The 17,195-nt window shown below is 36.0% G+C and overlaps 1 protein-coding gene across 5 annotated transcripts; it reads left to right on the plus strand.

Moving 5' to 3' along the window:
• Positions 1-526: 526 nt before the first annotated feature.
• On the plus strand, positions 527-16,320 carry LOC125502302 (endothelin-converting enzyme homolog). Of its 5 annotated transcripts, none has more exons than XM_048668781.1 (14): positions 527-649; positions 4,830-4,896; positions 5,122-5,291; positions 8,325-8,556; positions 8,619-8,789; positions 8,851-9,065; positions 10,509-10,679; positions 10,955-11,103; positions 11,296-11,462; positions 11,512-11,694; positions 13,879-14,040; positions 14,091-14,363; positions 14,417-14,604; positions 14,663-16,320. In XM_048668781.1, the coding sequence occupies exons 1-14, from the start codon at positions 638-640 to the stop codon at positions 14,837-14,839; spliced, it is 2,337 nt and encodes a 778-aa protein (XP_048524738.1). In that variant the 5' UTR covers positions 527-637; the 3' UTR covers positions 14,840-16,320. The 5 variants fall into 5 exon arrangements, with proteins under 5 accessions (XP_048524738.1, XP_048524737.1, XP_048524736.1 ...); XM_048668780.1 differs by lacking the exon at positions 527-649 and adding an exon at positions 1,155-1,329; XM_048668779.1 differs by lacking the exon at positions 527-649 and adding an exon at positions 4,151-4,614.
• Positions 16,321-17,195: the final 875 nt, after the last annotated feature.

The following is a 17,195-nucleotide window of genomic DNA, read 5'->3' on the forward strand; positions in this document are numbered from 1 at the left end:
ACATCCAATGCCGGGAAACATTTTATCTATTGGCTATGGTTCGATCGATAAGGCTTTCCCAGTGAAATGATGCGGAAAATGTTGGCAAAAAATATTTCCAATAGTATTAAACACATTTTACCTCCCACAAAGGGACATTTTTACATTTTCTGAAGTTTTGTACTGAAACATTTCGAAAACTGCCTTATTCTTGTTTTCATGTCTTCAGCTGTTGCAGCTCATGTTGGGGCCTGTTTGTAAACTTCAGCCTTAACATGACAATAGGAAAAAGTCAATTAGTGTCAAGTCGGGTGTTTTAGGTGGCCTTTCAATTGCACCACGGTATCCAATCCAACAATGTCTCAGCTAAATCTTGGTTGCACCACTCTGTATATTTGATTTATTTCGTGCATTGAATACAGTAATAAAATGCAGGAGGAATTACTGAACTCTGAATTCGAACTGGTTCCAAAAAAACTAAATTTTGCTGTTGAAATTCAGTCTGATTGGAATTTTGTTCAATGGCAGACGAGTTTTATCCACTGTAACGCGGCGCACGTCGTTCAGGAAAGCGTCGCGACGCAGGGCGTCGACATCATAACAAAATCAGCTTGTGGGTGCAATTTTGTGTAGTTTTAGTAGCTGCCGCTTACGAAAAATGACCGCCAAGGTGAGTAGTTGCATTTGTTAGCGCAATTAGCGCATTTGCCGGCCGAAATCAGAAAATTACTTCGGTACACATCAATGGCAAATTGAGATGGTCGGCCATCCGGAAATGGATGCTTACGTCAAAACCTGCGAAAATGCTCGGGAGTCGATTGCTGAAAAATTTTCTCAGCTGCATTTTTTTAAATTAAATTAAATTTTTCTGTTCAACCGTTTTACAGCACGACTTCGACATTACTTAGTCGGTTAATTATCACTGCTCTTAATTGAACGTTTAGAGCAAGAAATACCTAATAAAACAATAAAAAAATGCAATTTAATTGACTCTCTTGCATTCTACCAAAAAAAGGTTTCCTCCAACTCAACAGCTACAGGCTCGACCGACTTCCATAAAATGCCTCCGGCCTTCTTGTTCTAGAATAGACTCCCGCAACCTTAAAAGACATTAAATTTGTTATTAAACATTAAAATTATAGCCAGGATGTGAACCATATTTGCGGTTTTATGCGGGCAGAGCTTTTCATACGCGCTAAGAGACGAGATGTGGATGTTCGTGTCGTAAACATTGCATTTGTATATTGGTTTAGTGTCTTGGAGTGTTGATGACCTTTAATCCCAGTGCATCCAGATGTATCAGCCATAATGAAAATTGTACACACTATTTCGCAAAGGATGCATGAAAAGGTATAGAAGTGTTTGAATCTAATCGGACACAAAACCGCTCTTTGGTCAGTAAAACCACTTCACTTAGTTTATTTGTTTTACTAGTTAGTTTTATGCGAAACACTTTTAGCGAAAATCCGATTTTTATCATCAACTGTTTGAATTTTTCTTAAGTAAATTTGAATAAAAAGCAATTAGCGCTTCGAATGTTTGTTTGTCCCAAGCGTTTTGGCAGTGACGTACTAATTGTTCTTTTTCTATAGATGGAAATTTGATGGTATCACGTGAGTCTTTGATCAAATTGTTTCAAATCGCGGAAGTGTGGAAAAATATCTACATTTTGTAAAGCAGTTGCCAGTTTCTGTGAATTTTTTTGAAATCAGTTCGTATTTTATGAAGAAAAATAAAACTTCTACACTTGCATCACGCAATATTTATGACTGAAATGAATGAAAAATAATGATAGTTTTTCAAACAATCGATCTAGAACTTGGGATTTAATGGACTGAAAAAACAAAAATTTCAACAAGAAGTTGAAAAGGGTTTCATCTTTTTATTCTTGTGTGCTTTTTTGTAGCTGGAAAGCGACAGTTTCCAAACCGCTTCGTCGCAATAAAAAGTATCAATCTTTTTCACAGAAAACCTGCATTTTTTGGGCATTTTCCTGTATATTGAATGGAAATGTATTCACATCCGCTGGTGTTTTATCTGGATTCAGCCAGTACAAACCGCCAGTTAATTTGTTTGGCTGGAAATTGAAGCCTTCCAATAAAGCAATCAAATCGAAAACCTAATTGAATTGGATGGAAATAACACAGTTGGGGAGTTTTTTTGATTGGGTCTATTTATACGGCGCGAATGAATGAACGAAAGACGGACAAATTATCAAAAAATGGTTGTTATTCGCCAGCAAAAATCTGGTTAAAAGGCTGCCGATCTGACTTCAGAAAATTGCCAGATTTTGCATAAAAAACCGCTCGACTTAAGGACGTAAAACTTCTATTTTTCCGTTTAGACACTAAGCGCATTTTTGAAGATATCGAGCTGATACTTTGCACACACTTATGGTATTCAATCAGTTTTTGGGTCCCAGAATTTGGCGACTTTTGCGATATTGGTGCCGGAAAAACGACTGAGAATATCGCAGAGTATATTTTTGCAAGCGTATTTATTGGGCTTTATTCTGGTATAAAAACATTTCAGATCCAACTAGGGCTTTGCCCCTTTTTTAGCGTCTGAAAGTTTCCAACCGTCATATCGCCGAAAGGGTTGAACATTTCTGAACAGCTGTAATGACCGTTCCGATAGCCTATGTTGAGGACTATTTTTCAGCATTAAGGTTGTATCAGAAATTCCTAACTTTCAAAAAGCTAGAATCAAGAACATACAATTTTTAGGCCAATTATGCATAACACGCCCTATATCTCTGAAACTTCGAAACGAAGACTTCGTGGGCGATCTTTCACTAAGAAGGTTTTATGCTCAATTTATTACTGTTTCAAAGATTGAAGCGAAAATGTTAACATTTTGAGTTATATGCAAGTTTAAGCCGCATATCGCGAAAATCTTCAGAAATATCTAAAAAGTCATAATGATCTTTTAGAAAGAGCCCTTCGAGAGATTTTCATAGCTCACCAGTTCTGATCCAGAATTCCTAACCTCTAAAGAGATAGAAGCCAAAATGTAGTCATTTTGGGGCCATCAAAGCCTAGAACCCTCCATATCTCCGCAACAGTTGGAAATATTCTATCAGACCTCAGGACCATTTCGATAGCCCCTTTTAAGAGCTATCCTCTGCTGGGCAGGTTTTATCAAGAATTCATTAGCGTTTCAACAGTAGAAGTGAAAAGTCCAAATTTAGACATATGTGCCAGTTTGAGAAAGAATATCTGGGAAACGGTTAAAAATTGCTGATTAGTCGTACTGACCTTTTATCAAGAGCGCTTCGAGAGCTTTCCATACATTACTCTGGTTGATCCAGAATTTCTAACCTCTAAAGGGGCAGAAGCAAAAATGCAGTCATTTTGGGGTTATTCGAGCTTATAACTCCCTATATCTCCGAAACGGTTGGAAACTTCCAATCAGTCAAAAGAACCTTTTTGAGAAGTATTTTTCACTGATTAAGGTCTAGTGGGAATTCATAAGCGTTTCAAAGTTGGAAGCGAAAATGTTAACTTTTTAGGGGATGCGCAAGTTTACGTAGGAAAATTGCGGAAACGATAAAAAATATTAAATTAGTCGTAATAACCGTTTGAAAGAGCGTCTCAAGAACCAACTTTTACTCCATTGGCTTGATCAGGAATTCCTAACCCCTAAAGAGATGGAAGCAAAAATGGCTTAGACGATGGATAAGAGCGGGGAAATTTCTTACTTGCTATGACTTAAAAAAGCATATTTCCCAGTAGTTTTATCACTTTTCCGAGATTCCAAAATCATTCCCAAATAACATGAAACTTGAAAAATCGCTGAATTTTCGAACTCATTTCTTTGGGACCGTTAAAATGCTTTGACTAAAACGCGCATTGTCTAGCTTTTGCGACAAAGTCATGCTCTCAGTGCGGCCAAATAAAAGCAATACTAAATACACTACATACTTCAGTTTTGGGCGATAAATGATGCATATTTCAGTTTTGGAATATAAATAAATGAGCTTCTTTTCCAGACGCGCCCATCAAACACCCTACTTGGGAACGCCAAATTCCGTTTAGTCCTGAGGGATTGTTGCTGATTAATCGACTGTTTGTGGCGCACTTTTTTAATTAATCATCACTGACGCACGCCGCTCATTCAATGTCCGCAGGAATCGAGTTTCATTAATTCCTTTGACGTCATGCAATGCACTTGGAGCATTCCTATAATTCGTTCCGTTTTTGCGCTAATTATTAGTTACAGTTTTCCGTATTTGCTCACACTTTAGTCTTCGACTTGGTTTCATCCACAGTGTTTAGGTGCATTCTTTTCTGACAATCAATATTGTTTAAATATGCTGCCAGTGGCATGGGAAAAACTACTCTAAAGCATAATTAGTGCGTTCTGGATCCACCGCACGTTCAGCCCGCATGTTTAATATTTAATTTATCTGATAAACGATAAGAAAGATTACCCACCAACAGTTTTAACATATCCAGGCTCAGTTTATTTGGAGTGTTCGGTATACTAGCCATATTTTCCAGTTATTTTTAGCTGCGAATGTTGTTTTTGGTTCTTTGTTGTAAGTGACGTGAGTTAGTGAGGATCGATCCGGTTTTGCGTGCATTCACAATGGACTTCTTCAGGAAAATCAACTGCTTTGGACGATACGATTCTGTAAGTTAGTTTTGTAACCATTTTAGCCAAAAGGAGCGTCTGGAAAACGCTCATAAGTAAAATTTTCCAGCGAATCCATACTAAACGATCAAATTACATTTGATGATGATTCGCGCGTATTCCGCTTTCGTGGGAGAGCAAATATTTCTCTATTGAGAGAAAAATTGCGGAAACTGATTGATTTTTTAAGTCCTTGGCATGTTTTCTCTTTCCAGATGACCAGGTATTCAAATGCAGATTTTGGCGACGACGACAGTGTAAACAGTGTGCAGTTAACCGAAGGTAAATTGGGTTTTCATGGTTGAATTTGTCAATTATATCCCCAGGTTTACCTGGGAGTCCATGAATCGTTTTCAGTAGGTTTAGATTATAAAATTATGAAATATTTATATAATTTGCAAGATGCTTAATACCCAGCATCTGAAGAACTTCTTTATCGAATTCAAAAAGCTTTTGGTTCCACTGGTTTTAGCTTGTTTTGTCTTGATGTATGTGCGATTTTTTTAGGAATAAGTACAAGTGCTACCCACATAAGGTATCATCCAGGCGCCAAACTATGGCAAGTAAGATCCACTATGGAAAGGATTCTTCTTTTTCTAACTGCCTTTTTGTTCATGGTGGTTATAGCACTGTCTATTGTCGTCAATGTGGTCGAACATCAGCTCGAACAGGCCAAAGTAAGTTTTCTTAATACTGAAAACAGGTTCTTGAAAATTACCTTAGGAAATTCAAAATACACATTCTTGAACTTGATTTAATAATAGGATTTCAAACAGTGTGGAAACTAAGGCCGGTGTAGGACTACTTTTGATTGGTGAACAAAACCTAATGCGCGAAATGTGACAAAATGCTACATTCGAATTTAAAAAATTGCCAAAAATAGAGAAATATAGCCCAGCAAATTCAAGCATTCAGAGCTAATAGAGAGAAACGCGTTCTATCGATTGCTTTAATGATTTTTTTTCGCACTACCCCCAATTTTTATTGATAAATTTTTGAAACAAAATCGAACGCTCGACATGCGGCAAATTGCAACATTGAAATTTAAAAAAAAGTTGTCAAGCTTCAATCAATCAATCTTCAAATCAATACTTAGAAGACCAATAAAGCCACATATTTTCTATCAAATGATGTAAATGCTTCTAACTAGCCTTCAGTTTGGTTGCTGAATTTTTGGAAGTAAACCTAACGCGCGAAATGTGACAAATCGCAACACTCAAATTTAAAAAATTGCCAAAACTAGACAAATTTTGTTAGCAAATTCAAACTTTCAGGCCTCTTAGAGAGAAACGCGCTCTATTGAATCATTTAAGAAGTTTATTTCGCACTATCCCCAATTTAGCTTCATGAATTTTTGAAGCGAAACCGAACGCACGATCCGCGCCAAGTTGCAACATTCAAATTAAAAAAATAGTGAAGCATCCACGATTATCGGCAGTACGTCAATACTTACAAAACCAATAAAGCCACATATTCTCTATCAAATAATGTAAAAAGCATTCTTATATGTAGCTTTCAGTTTGATTGCTGAACTTTTAAAAGAAAATCTAACGCGTTAAATGTGACAAGTCGCAACATTCAATTTTACAAAATTGCCAAATATAGACTAATCTTGCAAGCAAATTCAAACTTTCAGAACTAAAAGCGAGAAACGCGCTCTATGGAATGTTTTTACAAGTTTTTTTTGCGCTACCCCCACATTTCCTTGATGAATTTTTGAAACATAACTAAACGCTCGAAACGCGGCAAATTGCAACATTTAAATTTAAAAAATAGTCAATCATTGACCATTATCGACAGTACCTCAATACTCACAAAACCAAAAAAGTCACATATTCTCTATCGAATGATGTAAAAAGCATGCTTCTAACTAGTCTTCAGTTTGAGAGTTGAATTTTTGGAAAAAATCTAACGCGCAAAATGTGACAAATTGCAATATTCAAATTTAAAAAATTGCCAAAAAATAGACGATTTTTTCCAGAAAATTCAAACTTTCTCAGCTATTAGAGAGAAACGCGCTCTATCGAATGCGTTAAGAACCCTTTTTTTACTACCCCCAATTTTGCTTGATGAATTTTTGAAACAAAACCGAACGCTCAATTGCAACATTCAAATTTAAAAAATTGTCAAATATTGACGATTATTGGCAGTACGCCAATACTTACAAAACCAATAAAGCCACATAATCTTTATCAAATGCTGTAAAAAACATTCTTCTCACTAACCTTCAGTTTGAGAGTTGAATTTTTGGAAAAAAATCTAACGCGCAATATGTGACAAATCCAACACTCAAATTTAAAAAATTGCCAAAAATAGACGAATTTTATCAGCAATTTGCAACATTCAAATTTAAAAAAATCCCAAGGATTGATGACTATCGCGAATACATCGACACTTACAGAAACAATATCGACCTATCTCTAAGATTGATTGATAAATATTTTAAACAATACCTACCTACTGGGCGAAATACAACAAATTACCACATTCAAATTTCAAAAATTGCCCAAAAGCGAAGAAAATTGCAAGCGGCACTTTCAGAACTCAAAAAACGAATATTTCTCTATGCAACTACCTAAGAAGGTTCCTTTTTAACTGTTTGGGGGTTAGTTCGGTTCATCAATTTTTTAATCAAAATCGCAACATTGTAATTAATAAATAGCAAAAAAATTGAGGAATATCGCGTGCAAATTGAAAATTTCCGAACCAATAGAACGGAATTTTCTCTATTAAATGCCCTAAAAGGCATCCCTCTAACTGGTCTTAATTTTAACTCGTCAATTACGGAACGGGTAAAATGCCGCAAATTGCAACATCCAAATTGCAAAAAATTGCTAAAGAAGGCGGAATATTGTAACTAAAAGAATTGTTACAGAATCAATAAACCGAAATGTACTCTATCCAATGCTTTAAAAACCACCCCCCTAACTAAGCCGCAGATTAATTTTATCGTCCCTAACTGGGATTAATTGCAACATTGAAAAATATACAAAAATATGGTGACCAAATAAACATTCGCAGAACAGATAGAGCGAAATGTTCTCTATCCAATGCTATAAAAGGCATCATTTTAACCAGACTTCGTTTTAATTGAGTGATGACGGGTAAAACTCAGCAAATCGCTACACTAAATTATTGAAAAAATTGCCAATGATTATTTATTGTGACCTGCGGATGCCAAAATAGATGGCAAAACGTCGGCAATTTAACAAATAACTTTAACAAGAAACTCCCCCATTAAGCAGCATCGTAATTTTTCATTTTTACTGCATCATTTCATTAATATTGTACAGAATTCATATTCAAATGTTGAAAATATTTGCCTAGCTGTTAGATATCTGATCTGTTAATATTTGCGCGTTCAGGTCGCCTGACGCTAATATTTAACCATGCACTTATCTCTCATATCGTTTTATCAACAGGTAAATGTATGCTTGGAACTTTATGTCCCATTTTTCCTGGGCACTTGATTGGCAGGAAAATATCCAAAACATTGGTTTTGCGATTGTTGCAAAACCCATTTTTAACAACAAAAAAACAAGTTCAAAATATATGGAGCGCGCACAATAATGCGAAGTGAAGCGAAGCAATAGCAATAAGAGATCCTTTTTAAACTTAGCTGCGTTTCGGGCAGGCAGACGAAAAATAATCTCCCTAAATCGGATGCTTTAGGACTTGTACGCAATAAACATATTTTTGTCCTTTTCCAGGTGAAGCATTCGGGCATAGAAATGGATCAGCCCTGTTTGAATCGTAGTTGTGTGCACATTGCCAGCCACATTTTAGATTCGATGGACTTTTCCATTGATCCATGCGATGACTTTTACTCCTACTCGTGCAAAGGATGGGTGAACGCCAATCCAGTGCCCGAAGGCAAAAAGAACTGGGGCACTTTCATGAAACTGGCACAGGAAAATTATTTGGTCATCAAACACGTTTTAGGTAACGCCTTATCAAGCTGACCAAGAATGAGCTGGATTAATTTCTCCAGTTGCCTCTTCCAGAGAAATCGATCGATACGTTCAAATCCAAAGCGGAAAGAAAGGCGAAAATGTACTACGAATCCTGCCTGGACACGAATGATACTGTAGAAACGCTTGGATCCAAGCCTATGCTTGATCTGCTTGCCAAACTTGGAGGCTGGTATGTTAGCACTCCGGATTACGACGTTAATAGTAAGCAATCAACTGAGATAATCGCCTGGAGCAAACTAAATTGAACAATCTGTTCCTTCAGACTGGACCTTGCAAAATACTTTGCAAATCGTTCAAAACAAGTATGCGATTGGGGCTCTGTTTTCCTATGGAGTTGGTGAGGATGATCGGAACTCTTCCCGGCATGTTTTACAGCTCGACCAAAGCGGTTTGGCTCTTCCAACTAGAGACAACTACCTGAACAAGACTGATGAGCATCGGAAGATTCTGGACGCTTATTTGGCTTATATGACAAAGGTAAGTGAATAAAGCGGTTTTCGATGGGGCTTCAGATTGTCAAGTTTAACATTTTTTTTTAAGGAACTGGGAACTAAGTCTAAGGTTATCTGTTATGTGATTTAATAGAGAGAGGATTTACTTTGTTATTTCTGTAAGTTTTGGCTTTCCAGCGGCTTTTGTTCATTTTTAATAATTTTTTAAATTTGAATGCTGCACTTTGTGGCATTTTGCCCGTTAGGGTTTGCTTCAAAAATGCTTCAATCAAATGCAGGACTAGCCAAAAGAGCGCTTTTAAGTGCATTTGGTAGAGAACATTTCGCTCTATTAAATACCAAGTTGTTAATTTTCTAGCATGATTCCTGGATTTTTGGCAAATTCGTAACTTTCAGCGGGACAATTTGCTACGTTTCGCGCATTTGGTTTTGTTCACAAATTTACCAATACAAAAGCGATTGTAACAAAAATACAGACAATCCAATTGAAGGACCAAGTTTTGCATTATTGACTCGGTAAATTTTGATTTACTACCTCCATTCATTGATGTATGGCAGTTTTTTACATTTCAACGATTTGAACCTTGCAATTTGTGAAATTTTGCCCGTTAGGAGTTGTTTCAAAAATTCATCACTCAAAACTAGGGCCATCTAGAAGAATGCCCTGTAGCATATTCGATAGAGAACATTTCCCTTTATTAGTGTTGTAAGTGGCAATTTTCTTCCGGTATTCTTATATTTTTGGCGATTTTTTAACTTTTCAGGATCCAATTTGCCACATTTTGCCTGAAAAGTTTTTTATCAAAAATTCTTCAATTCAAATGAGGGACAGTTAAAAGGATACCTCGTAGAGCGTTAGGTAGAGAAGATTTCCGTTCATTAGTTTTAGAAGTATCGATTTACTAGCGGAATTCCTCGCTCTTTGGCAATTTTTCAAGTTTATTGCATTTTGTGGCATTTGAACTGTTAGGCTTTGTTTAAGAAAGTCAGCAATAGTAAGTACAGTAAATTGTGCTCTACCAGCTCTGTAAGTATTGGTTTGCTCGCGATATTTGGCGATTTTTTTAAATATGGTTTTGGTTTTCCTTAAAAAAATCCTTAATCGAAGTGGTACTAGTATAATGATACTTTTAAAATTATTTCATAGGGCAAGCTTTGCTCTATAGGCGCACAATGTTGTTAGTTTCTCACACTTTTCCGTGATTTTTGGCAATTTATGAAATTTAATGTTGCAGTTTTTTCGTTAGAATCCATAGCCGAGTTTTCTGTTTTCGAAAAATGCAGCAATCAACGCAAACACTGGTTAGAAGACTACATTTTTAATCATTATATAGAAAAATATCCATTCTATGGATTCCCCGAGTAAGATGTTTTTTCACGTATCTCCGATTTGTGGCTTTTTTGATTTTGGGGTGGATAACACTAAAAAAACCCGGAATTTACTAACATTTTTGCTTAATAATGATAGATTGGAGTACTTCTTGGAGGTGAGCCAAACGCAACTCTTAAGCAGATGGAAGCAGTAATCGCCTTTGAAACTGAACTGGCCAACATAACCACGCCCAGTGAGCTGAGAAGAGATGACGAATCTCTCTACCATTTAATGACTTTGGCTGATTTAAAGGAAAAAGCCAACTTTGTAAGTGATGCATCAAAATTTAAGTTCAACAGTTTAATTGAATAAATCCACTTGTTCATAACTTAAAGGACTACGACGCACATTTAATAACTTAACTGGACACTGAAAATAGATTTTCAGTACAATGTTTCAAAGTTTTTACTGCAAAATTATAGGAAACAATGGTGGTAAATAAATCAAGATCTATAATTTCTTAATTGAAAAATGTTCATTTATTTAATATATGATTTATTAGAGCTGATTTTTTTTAAGTTTTGACAATAACACTTTTTCAGATAGATTGGAGACAGTTTTTCGAAAACGCGATGAAGCTGGTGCAGAAGAAGATCACTTTGAAGCAACAAATCATTATCTATGCGCCTGAGTACATGGGAAATCTAAGCCAGCTGATCCAGAAGTACGAGAATACGACAGAAGGAAAAATGTAAGTAGGTAAATTATATATTGAATAAATCTGCGATAAAATAAGTATAAATAATCGTATATAATAGTTTATGTTAAAATAAAATTTATCTTTGACTGAAAACAGAGGTCCGAAAATAATGAACAAAAATCGAAATTTTGCTTGAAGGAAGCACTTTTTGCAAATCTTTGATGCAATATTTGTTACTCTTAGAACACTCAACAACTATTTGGTGTGGCAAACCATCAGGACGTTTTCCCCATACTTGTCCAAACCCTTCAGAGATGCCTATAAAGGCTTGAGACTGGCACTGATGGGCTCAGATGCTAGCGAAGAACCTCAATGGCGATATTGCATTCAGGACACTAATAACGTTCTGGGTAAAGACATTTAAGGTTTAAAAGTTGCGTTATTAACTAGTATTTTCAGGCTTCGCCGTAGGGGCTATTTTCGTAAGGGAGGTTTTCAATCCCCAGTCGAAAGAGCAGGCCGAAATTATGATTGACAATATCCGCAATGCATTTAAGAACAATTTTGTTAATTTGAAGTGGATGGACGAGCAAACGAGAAAAGTGGCTCTGGATAAAGCTGATGCCATTTCGGATATGATTGGTTAGTAATGGAGTCAAAAGTTACAGGATTTTATTTCGAAGCAACTGATTCAGCAAAAGAGCTAAGAATTGCTTGAAATCAAGGAGCTAAATTTCGCAAAACTCACCAGTTGTAAAATGAGAATTCTAATACTCAGTGCAGACAAACAATTGGGGCTCAATAACACTTCAGACAGGAACCAAATCGCGAGTTTTCCAGCTCCAAAGTTAGAGAAAATTTGACTGCGAAACGTTCATTTTGTTGATCAGTTCAAATCATTTATTTATTTATTCATGTATTTCCATCAACGGGACATCATATGGAACTTATCTACCTTTACCCTTTAGGTTACCCTGAATTTATTAAGGACGTTGATAATCTGGACGCAAAATATGAGAACCTAACTTTAAGTCCGGATACTTACTTCGACAACAATGTGAATATAATCTACTACAACCTGTAGAACCCGATGAAATTTTCACCGTTGATGAGCATTTGAAGCTTGAAATTCGGCAAATTTCATGAAAATCACAGTAAATTCTAATTTTTGAGGGTTTGGTAAATGTTGGCCTAAAAATTAGGATTTCTGTCATGGGCACTCGCTGGCTAAAAAATTCCTAACTTTTACACTAGAGCAAGTAGCAACATCAAACTTTCCCAGTGCATCAAAAGGATTTATGACTTAAAACTCTGCCACTCTCATAAAAATCGTACTCAATTCTGATTTTTGTCGGTTTGGTAAATGTGGCCCTAAAAATGAGCGTTTTTGCTTAAGGGCACCATCTGGTTGAAGTTTTTTTACTATTAAATTAGAACCAGTGGCAAGATGAAACTTTCATCGTCGCTAGACAAAACTCGCATCGAAATACGCTGGAATTTTCATTACAATCGTATTAACTTCTGATTTTTTACGACTTGGAAAATCTTGGCCTGAAAATGCGCCTTTTCCCTAAGTAGTACCTTTGGCTAAAAAATCGGGAATTCTAAACGAGCGCAAGTAGCAACATGAAAATTTCACAATCTGTTGAAACCATTTGAAGTTTAAAACTCTACAAATCTCAAGTGAATCGTACTAAAATCTGATTTTTAACGGTTTGATAAATGTGGTCTCAAAAATGAGTTCTGGTTGAAAATTTCCGTACTAATAAGTTAAAGCGAGTATTCATATGGAAGCTTCAGTCTGCAAACAACGTTAGAAGTGTAGCAATTTGAAAATTTCATTGCAATCGCACTAAATCCTGATTTTTTAGGCGTTGGAAAATGTGTGCCAAAAATGAGCATTTTGACTCACGGACCCTTCTGGTCGAAAAGCTTCTTACTATTCAATTAGGGCAACTGGAAACATGAAACTTTTACAACATGCAAACAACATTAGCATCGCAATAATTTGAGAGTTTCCTAACAATGGTGCTAAATCCTGGTTTTTGACGGCATTATAACCATTAGCGTAAAAATGAGCGTTTTCACTTATGGGTACCCGCCGTCTAGAAAACTCCTAACTTTTAGACTACAAGACTACGCAAGTAGCAACATGAAACTTTTAGAGTCTACAAACAACATTTAAGTCATAATCGTTTGAAATATTCCTTACAATCGCGCTAAATCCGGATTTTTGACTACTTAAAAATTGTTGGTCTGAAAATAGCCGTTTTACTTAATGGTACCCTTTGGTTGAAAAATTCAAAAATTCTAAAGTAGCCCAAACGGCAACATGAAATTTGCGCACTCTGTTCAAATTATTTGCAGCTTAAAATTCTGGAAATCTCATAAAAATTGTACTAAATTCTGATTTGTGGCGGTTTGGTAAATGTAGCCCTAAATATGAGCGTTTTTACTTAAGGGCACTCTGTGGTAGGAAACTTCCTTGCTATTAAATTGGAGCACGTACCTAAATGAAACTTTTACAGTCTGCAAACAACATTCCAGTCGTAATAATGTTAAAATTTCATTACGGTCACACCAATTCTTCGGCTAGAAAGTTCGCATAACAGTTTTAAAGTGATATTTCTAATATCCAGTAAAGAAAAACAAGTGGGGCTCAATAACACTTCAGACAGGAACCAAATCGCAAGTTAATCCAGCTCCAAAGTTACAGAAAATTTGCCTGCGAAACGTTCGTTTTGTTGATCAGTTCAAATCATTCATTTATTCATGTGCTTGCCTCAACGGAACATCATATGGAACTTATCCTCGTTTACCCTCTAGGTTACCCTGAATTTATCAAGGACGTTGATAATCTGGACGCAAAATACGAGAACTTAACTATAAGGCCTGATACCTACTTCGATAACAACGTGAACATAATCTACTACAACTTGAAGAAGAATTTGGAGAAAATCAACGAACCAGTGAACAAAACAACCTGGCGTAAGTGAAGTTTGAAGCGCAACATTTCCTTCTAACCATCCCCTGTCCAGTCATGGTACCCTCCACTGTTAACGCCTACTACACGCCGACGAAGAACCAAATGGTGTTTCCGGCCGGGATTCTGCAAAGCCCCTTCTACAATCCCTCGTTCCCAGATGCTCTCAACTATGGGGGAATGGGCGTGGTGATGGGCCATGAACTCACCCATGGATTCGATGATCAGGGCCGACAATACGACAAGAATGGCAACTTGAATCACTGGTGGAACAACCAGACGGTGGCCAACTTTAAGAACAGAGCCAAATGTGTGGTGGATCAATACAGTAAGCGCCAACAACCAGGAGAAAAACAGTCCTCATTATTTGTATTCTTGAAGGCAACTACTCTATGGGTGACTCGAAAGTCAATGGGAATCTGACACTGGGGGAAAATATAGCTGATAATGGAGGCCTCAAAGCTGCTTACCACGCATACCTCGACCTGATGAAGGGCAAACCCGAACCGGAACGCCTACCGGGGTTGCCCCTGAATCACAAGCAGCTATTTTTCGTGGCGTTTGCTCAGGTAAGTCTCTGAAACTCTTTCAAGCATCTTCAGATGTTATGTTGCAATGTGCCTGCAGGTTTGGTGTGCTACCACCACAAAGGAGGCCACGCGCCTTGAAATAGAGAAAGACCCTCATGCTTTAGCCCCCTTTAGAGTGATCGGGGCTGTTAGCAATCTGCAGGAGTTCAGTGAGGAGTTTAAGTGTCGAAAGGGCAGCAAAATGAACCCGGAGAGAAAATGCGAAGTATGGTAGTGAGGCAGGCGGCGGGTAAAACTGAATGTGAAATTATCGTTTACTTAAGAAGAGAACCGCTGGTTCGGTTATTAAGGATCAACTTAATTAAGGTGGCTGAGAAATGCGGCTCCATCTGCAACGCTTTATTGCATTTTGTACAGTGTCGAGGAAAACTGAAGTATTTATTTCGATGCTAGAAGGAAGTGATTCTACTAAACTAGCAAGCTAAAATAATAAAACTTTTTAGGCTTTTCTGAATATCTAAGCAAAGCAGCGAGAGCTCAGATTGTTGAAAACTTTGTCAAGCTTTTAAGCTGTTTGGAAATGATATTCACAAAATTTGGCGACAGATTCTTCAAAAATATGATCTGAAGAGATTATGAAGGCAGACGAAAAAAAACCACGAAAACTTCGAAAAGTTCTAGTCGAACGAGTGATAATGCAAAATCCTTTTAGCGTCTTACCATTTTGCTCAAAAATTTTTCGTTAACCGACGAGATTTTAAAAGCCAAAAAATTCAATATTAAATTCTATTGGAGATCTTTAGCCAAAGTTTACAATTTTCAAATTTTTGTCACCTTTGAAGCAAAGGATACCAAATCTATTGGTAAATAATCTGTTACCAAATTTTGAAGCATTTATTTCCAGGTTTCATATTTTTGTTGTTGACTATAATATATATTTTTTTTATTTTTAGCAATTTTCCTTATTTTAGCACTAGAATTTTACTATAAACTGCTGATAAAACTTTGATAATTACTCAATATCACGCACTATTGTCGCTATTTATTTTCATTTTTTCACATATTCACTTCCTACCCAAAACCCTCAGATATTTTCTCATTCTTTAGGCGACTTCTATCTTACATTTATTTTGGGTTTATTCGAAATTGCTCGTTTGCTCATTCATTTTTTATGTTAATTTCGATTCCTTAAATGCATTTCATCTGAAAATATATTAAGCAAACTGTACTATATTACAGCATTTTAATGTAATTAGACTGTAAACAGTATATAGGTTATCAGAAGTTATATTTTATTTTTACATTTTTATATGTTCACATAAGGCTAGAACGGGTACAAGTAGGTAGATAGTTAAGTTAAGGTATAAATAATTGTAACTAAAACAATTAATATTAATAGGTAATAGGAATATTCTGGCCTCAATTTTAAGCCAAAGTATTTGTGTTCCGTTCCTAAATGGTTTATCTTATTATATTTGTTATCTAAATATTATATGAAGGTTATTTGTACGTAAGGATTGCTCCATGGAAATTCAAAAAGTACAATACATGCCAAAACACTAGTCGTACCAAACATATCTATCATTTCTCAGTCTGTCTGGTTGTTTTGAATTGTATATTAATTATATTATATAAATCCCTATATCATTAACTATTTAAATTAAAGTCTGTATTAATATGGTGCAAAGAGATGAGGAAAATTTTATGGTCGTTTCTGTGTAGATTTTTACTGTGATAATAAAATGTATATAAATATTTGAAATGTTTTTAATACTCTAGGTTAAGATTGTTATGAAGAAGATGCACCCTCTCGATTAAGAAATCATAACTCTGAACTTCGCACAGGTAGCGCCATGAAACTTGCGGCGTATGGACACAACATGTGAACCCTGCGACTCCGAAATTTTCTTTAAAATCATACTCAAGATTTATTTTTTACGACATTGGTAAACTTTGGTCTAAAAGCAGCGTATCTGCTATCGCGCACCATTTGATTGAAAAATCGCTAACATCTAAATTCCAATGAACAGCCAGACGAAAAACTATCACATAATGTAGAAAAGAGCTCAATCTTGAGACTATAAAACATTTTTATTATTTTTTTATTTTATTTCTCTAAATACTGATTTTTTACGTGTACATGGTCTGAAAATCGGCGATTTTGTTCTAGTGCATCTTCGGGTTGAAAAATTGCTAACTTCTAAACCAGAACAAGCAGCAAAATGATACTTTCATACTTCATAGCAAACCTGTTCTGGTCTCAAAAATTTGCAAATCATTTAAATCAAAAGAAACTGAAAATATTGGGGGCTTAGTAATGTTTGCCTAAAAAGAGCTCTCCCACTTAAGTGCATCCTCTGCTTGGAAAAAATTATAACTGTTAAACTCGGAAAAGTAACCATCTGAAACTTTCGTAGTCTGTAGGCAATATTTGTATCTTATGAGCCTGAGATATTCATTATCGTGGAGCAGAATTGAACACTTTTGCCGATTGATAAAATTTACCAAAAACTCTTCGTTTTTACCCAAGCGCACCCTACTATTAAAACATTGATAACTTTTCGTTGAGCGCCAGCAGCAACTTTATATTTTCACTGTATATAGAACATACTTAAGTCTGAAAATTATAA

The sequence above is a fragment of the Dendroctonus ponderosae genome, unplaced genomic scaffold (genome assembly GCF_020466585.1).
Source record: "Dendroctonus ponderosae isolate FM_Combo_2020 unplaced genomic scaffold, Dpon_F_20191213v2 Dpon_F_20191213_77, whole genome shotgun sequence".
NCBI classification, from domain to species: domain Eukaryota; kingdom Metazoa; phylum Arthropoda; class Insecta; order Coleoptera; family Curculionidae; genus Dendroctonus; species Dendroctonus ponderosae.